Below are 6,497 nucleotides of genomic sequence, written 5' to 3'. Positions count from 1 at the left end.
ACACTTCAAATTACAATCTATAATGTAGATGAACAGCCTTCCACCTACAGTCCACATTATATCCAAGGATTCATTCCAAGCAGGTGATGCAACCTTTGCTATAACCATTGTTTACCTCAAAAATTAAAAGTTTCAAAAGGTGATTCTAGTAAAATCCCAACTAACAACAGAATTGACAATTAACTTTGTATCCAGCTACGAAGAAATAGGCTGTGAGAGTGAGACCAGTGCAGTCTGTTCTCAGCATTCTTTCTAGCTTGAAAGAAGTGTTTCAAGTGTTTGGAACAGTGTGAAATAACCAGGGCCAAATTACTATGTCAGTGGAATGAATGGCCTTAGACTTACTGAAGAACAGACATTGCATCAAAGACTTGTGAGCAACGTTGGATGCTGAAAAAAACCCAAATCAATACAGGGCCACCAGACAGATTTATTTTACCTGAGGCCTTGTGCTTTTTTAATGGCTTCCCTCATGATTAACTCAGCATTTATGAGAGCCATAGTAAGACATACAAGCTGTCTAACCTGAAAGATTGACTCAAACAAAAAGGACAAGTCATTGCACTGATACAAAATCAGTCTTTCTAATGTTTGGCAGTGCTGGGAAACAGCAAATGAGGCAGTCTTTGCTTAAATGGTCTGTGTAATGTTGCTTCACATAAATTTATGTTTTAACAGCTTCAAATCACAAGATGTTCAGGGGTTATTTCAGCTTATGTCCTTAAAAAAAAGTAGGAATTTTGAATTGGACAGATAGTTTATTGTCACAAACTGCCAGAGGCACTTTCTATCAATCTCTTGAGGCATTTAGAACCAGAGGAGTACCACAGCCTCTGAGGAAACACATCCCTCTAGTGGCAAAAGTCTGCCAGGTAAAGAGTATCCTCTATATTCCCTTCATAGTTGTCAAAAGTGTAGAAAAATACCTAGTAAAGACTATCCTCCCCACAACTACACGTGATTCTTCATGTCACTAGATACATATTAATAACATGAAAGTTATGTGACAATGGTATGTATCCCTCACTAAGCTTTTTCTGAAATACTAATGTATTACTTTGCACTGACGGTGTTTTCATCACTGAAGATCCTTTCTGCCACAAAGGGAGTGCGTGGCTCTGTTTTAGATGTATTATCATTTAGAGTAGGAAACAAAAGTACCCGTTACCCTTTTAAGCCTTATTTAAAACCAAACCATTAAAAAAAAACAACCAACGAAAAACCCCCAGAACCATGGAGAAGTATGTTCCAGAGAGAGCAATTTTTGGATGATCTACACAGAGAATTGTGCAGTTCAAAGTCTGCTTTTGTTTAGGGTTTTTTCTTTTTTTTTTTTTGGGGGGGGGGGTTAGTTTGTTTGCCTTTTTAAGAGTCTGTTTACAAAATCTTTTACAGACAGAGACTATATAGGAGATGAGACTGGAGAAAATGAAAGAGCAGAGAAGCATAAATTATGCATATGAGAAGAAAGAAGTTTAGAACTGGTGGCAATAATAAAGGAAGAAGAGCATGGGTGACACTATCAGGGGGGAAGGCTATTAACAGTTATCTAAAGAGAGAAACGTTTGCAGAGAAAATGATAGCATATGTTGAACAATATACAAGTTGTGAAAAAATAGCAAGAGGTGAATTTGACTAGAAGTAACGAGAAAGAAACTATTTATCTAAAGTGGTAGATATAATCCTAATATTCCAAAGATGTGAAGGTATTTTTCTTACTTAGTTCATCTTCCACAAATTATCTGGCAAGGCTTTGCACAAGAAGAAAGCCTTGCAGTTTCCCATACCTTTCCTTTAAAATTTTTAATACTAGAAATCACACAATGAAGACTAACAATACCAACTTGTTTCACATATATTAGGTCACAAAGCCCATTCTACAACTGTATTCTAGAGAAAAGGAATAATTGTTGGCAACTGACATAAGGCATTTTCTCTGTTTAACAACTTTAACAGCTATATGAGCTTAACTGCCACACAGTTTCTTTCAAATTATGGGAATCAACAAAGCCACGGTTTATTGATTTCTGTCAATTAACAGCAGGGTGTATATTACATAGCTCAGCCACAATTTGTTGGTATGCATTTAAGAGCATGCATACAGTCTTAAAACTGTTTAATTGTCAGGTGTGGATTTCATAGAATTGTCAACAAGATTTTTATCAGGTGTTTCATAATGATACCAAGGTCCATCACCCCTCTGTCTCATCAGTCTGCGTGCCTCCGATTCCATCAACCTAAAAAAAACCCAAACCAACAGACACACTCAACATGAAGTTTATCGGGTTTGATCATACATATATCAATGTCAGCAATGAGTTTAGCATCTATGGTTAATAAATACTACTGAAACATAGATAATACCAAAAGAGCTCAACTAAAACATGAGCTATTACAGCCTTCTATTTCTTTTTCAGCAAGTCATAGAAGAGTAATAAAAATACTTGCAGGAATTCTGTCACAGGTTCTTGCCTAGTAAGGGGCTAGACAGTTTGATACAGCTTTCAACTAAGAATACATATGAGCAAGAAAATCAGAAGTAAATATGATGGTAGAAGGAGTTATGCTGTCTTGGTCCCAGTGGCAACAGTTCGTGGAACTCAGACTTTCTTCTACTGCCACAGTCTACTCTGAGTAGGTATAGAACAAACTCAGTACAATGTCGTTCCTGCCCACAAAATTTTCAACAGCAACGAGGAACAGTATCAATCCTGTAAACTGTCATTTAGCTGCCCGATTAAGTGATGAGCATTAGCAGAGGCAAAAAGAGCTGTCCATCTGCTGACTCAGGAAGACAGAGCTATACCTTTATACATACCAATTGTTTTGAAGAGTTGCTGTTGTTTTACAAGAATACCCTTGGATCCTTCCAGTTCTGGTAATACTGAGAAGGCAGAGATTACAGATACCCTAACTTCCACTTTGGAACCAGCCAGTGCAGCAAGCGCTCAGGGTCAAGTGATACATGTAAGCATGTTACATCAGCAGTCAACTTTGTATGTTAAGCAAAATGGTCAACTACAGTATGTATCAGTTTTTTAAACCCTTGAACTATATAACATACCTCAGTTGAACTTTCTTTGCTTCAATATGAAGCAAAGCCATCTCCTTTTCATAGTTCTTTTCAGGGGGGTCAAGGAGGTAACGAGCTATCCAGCGACTTATAGGGTGCTGGAAAATATAAAAGCAGAGATTATTCCTGCAATTTCCAAGTAGAAATGTCATCGTAACTAAATCATTTTGCATGTTCCTGGTCCTGAAAACATGTCATCAACACTACGGGTGCTGCCATTCAAACTGTAATAGTAAAGTTAAAAACATGCTCAACTATTTGTAAGATCAGAACTCTCAAAATCTGTTTTTCTTTTGACATTTTTGATGCCAAGATAACCTGCAGATGACTATTCTGTAACAAAATTAAATGCTAATGGAAGACATGATTTATTTTCTTTCTGTTGAAGTAAAAACTTCCACCGTAATTACAGAAATGAACTCCAAACCTCTTACCATATTCAGTAACATTTTTAAGTTTTGCTTCCACATAGAGGTCATTTCATTAGGAACAGAAGTCTAAGTGAGTTGAAACAGTCATAAAGAATCGCTGACTTCAATTACTTCCTACGAAACCCAAAAAAGTACTTGGCAGCAAGAAGCCAGGAACTAATTTTAAGAAAATTTAATAACATGAAAAAAGTATAACCAAGAGTTTCTGAATATAAAAATCTCTAGTTCTAGATATAAAAACCTGTGTAGCGCTGGACTTTGAAATGACACTAGCAAACAGTACAAAAGAAAGTAATGTCACTTTAAACTCCAGTATCTTAAGATGCTGTAGTTCCAGAGCAAGAACAAGGACAAAAACTGCATGCGAGGAATAAAGAGAACAGAAGACTGTTCTGACTACTTAGGAATATTACAAAGGAATTATTGGCATACAGCTTCAGCAGTTTACTTGCATATAGTTACAGGCCATTCACATCTACTTCTGTCAATAAACAAACTTCCTATAGCAACATGCATGTTCCATAAAGCTGAAAAAAGCCAGTTTACCAAAATCATAATTGCAGTATTTGAGTTCTATTACACCAATACCCAAAGGCCATTCTCATTATCATATTCCACACATTTTACTCCCAGAAGTGTCATCAAGAGGAAGGCTGTTTATAACATGCCACCCTTTTACACGTTACACTCACTTTGTAGTATTCCCAGTACTCTGGAACATAACCTTCGGGAATCTCTGCAAGTTCAGCTTCACCTGACAAGGAAAAGGGAGGAACATTTAATTCAAGTATTTTTCTTTTATGTACTTTATATTCTGCTTTTCATATTAGGAAAATATCATTATTTTACATGGAGAGGACTTAATCTCTCAGTCTAAGCTTTATTCAGAAATATTTCCAGACACTTCATACTGCATATATCTAGCTCACAGACTAGCCACACATAAAAGTGTGAAATTAGCAGCTATACAAAAGAAATAACTTAGATCAAGTCCACAGAAATGCCCTTTAAAGTATATGAGCTGAAAGCATGGCTTTTTCCTTATTTCTCTATTAAATCAATTCCATGTTATTACAGTCATAGATTTAAAACATGTATTGCCAAGCAGAATTTTATTGCAGTTAAAAGCAACAGTTGCAGTGTATGCAGCCTTCTTAAAGTATGTCAAAAAAGGTAATACAGACTCCTCATCTGAATAAAGAACTGTTCTCTAAACGTCACCAATGTTTGAAAGACTGCCAAAAGATGGAATTCTTCTGGTTTTGAAAACGTGGAAATCTTTTTAAAAAGCAACAACTCAACAACCACAGAAAAACAAAAATACTGGGAACATCTTCCATGTACTTACACAGCGTTACCATAATTGTTAGGCCTATTTCATGGTCTCCCAAAGAGCAAACCTTAAGCGATCACTTGTTTCTATACAGCATGCTTAGTTTCTATTTCATAATTTTTGACAGTGTACTTAGCTTAGTCGTGACAGAGCACTCACCAATGAAGATGTTGACATATGTTATAAATAGTGCTGCTGGTATTCCTGTCAGAAATATGTAGAATCGCTGTATAGGGGATAAAAGGAAAAAGAAACAGTATGGGAAACTCCGAAGCCTGACAACATTTAGATGAAGTTAGTCTGAAAATGATGTAAGAGCCAACAGATTGGCATTCATTTGTTAGATGAGGATGCTGTATGTAAGGACATACTGCTGCTTAAAATGGCTTAATTAGAACTAGAATACAGAAACAGCGATGCTGTGTCAGTCCAGCAGCCTATTTAGTTCAGCTTCCCACCTCTCAGTCTTTGCAGAAGCAGACAGTAATGCTTCCCCTGAATGCTGTCTCACCATCTTGTGATGACCAGCTTCAGCATTTAACTGTAACAAGGCACTAACACCAATGTAATATAATCCTGCATAAACACAACCACTGCTGGCTTTGGTATCTGTGGAAGACAGATAAAGGAAGCCCAATCGCACAAAGGGGTTTTCTTCAAGGTGGTTGTTACCGGTCATAACAGGCCATAACAGGTCATAACAATCTATAGCTTTTTAAGGGTCAAACTCAGGTCAGGCTTCCAAAATCTCATTTCTGATGCTAGTGATTTGGGTAACTGAAGACAAACCCTGCAGAAGAGTAACCTAATACATTTTTAAAAGGAGGATGGGGTAGAAAGCATTTGTAGGTTACACATACACGATACACACACATAATTTAAGAATGCTACTACAGCTTTAAATGCCTGTCACAATCTTTGCCATTCAGCCATTCTTTTTACTTTGTCTGGCCCTGATTTTACAACCCATGACAAAAAAGTCTTTAGCAGGAGGACTGAAAATTCTTACATCAATAGTGCCAGACGCATTTTAGATACTGTCACATAAACAATAGAGAAAATTGTATCTTAGACATTTTTACACCATTTGCAAATGATGTGTTACACTGAATATAGTAAATCTGGTTTTAACTCACCAACAAGTTCAGAAATCGAGTATCATAAAATCTTGTGGCCTTGATAATAAACATTCTTTTCCCATGGCTGCTGCTGTGTCGTACAGGAGCTGAAAATTTAACCAGAGTATTGGTTATTTCTCCCTTTTACGATTTTGCCAGGACAAGGTCAACAATGCATGTGGGAAACAAAGAAAGAAAGAGTATACAACAGCATCTGAATCGTTAAGAGCTGTTTTTCTGGGGGATATTGATGTACCTCCAGGTCTATCTATTTCTTTTTTTTTTTTTTGCTAGGATGAACCTATTTTTCTTCTAACTTCCAACACAGGTCTCTTTCTACCTGCAAGTCCCAACAAAGAAATCACCAAATGCCACCATATGGGGCCAAGTAAATTCAGATGAGTACGTTGGGAAGTCTGGCCTCCCGCCGATTTTGATCCAAGTTCTATCTCAGAAATGCCCTTTCTGAGAAGAATGGCGACACACGTTGCACACCCTCAAGAGATTTTCCTCACGTCGAACGCATTTCCACCTGCACAGAC

General features: G+C 37.1%; 1 protein-coding gene across 1 annotated transcript; it reads right to left on the bottom strand.

Moving 5' to 3' along the window:
- Nucleotides 1-2,020: 2,020 nt before the first annotated feature.
- On the bottom strand, nucleotides 2,021-6,096 carry NDUFB5 (NADH dehydrogenase (ubiquinone) 1 beta subcomplex, 5, 16kDa; the record flags this gene model as incomplete). Its single annotated transcript, XM_010023246.1, has 5 exons — nucleotides 2,021-2,237; nucleotides 3,065-3,171; nucleotides 4,197-4,258; nucleotides 4,997-5,063; nucleotides 5,974-6,096. Coding segments are annotated over 5 exons (480 nt in total), but the record flags the coding sequence as incomplete, so codon positions are not given.
- Nucleotides 6,097-6,497: the final 401 nt, after the last annotated feature.

The sequence above is a fragment of the Nestor notabilis genome, unplaced genomic scaffold, assembly GCF_000696875.1.
Source record: "Nestor notabilis isolate BGI_N333 unplaced genomic scaffold, ASM69687v1 scaffold16951, whole genome shotgun sequence".
Taxonomy (NCBI): Eukaryota; Metazoa; Chordata; class Aves; order Psittaciformes; family Psittacidae; genus Nestor; species Nestor notabilis.
This window is presented reverse-complemented; position numbering and strand designations above follow the sequence as displayed.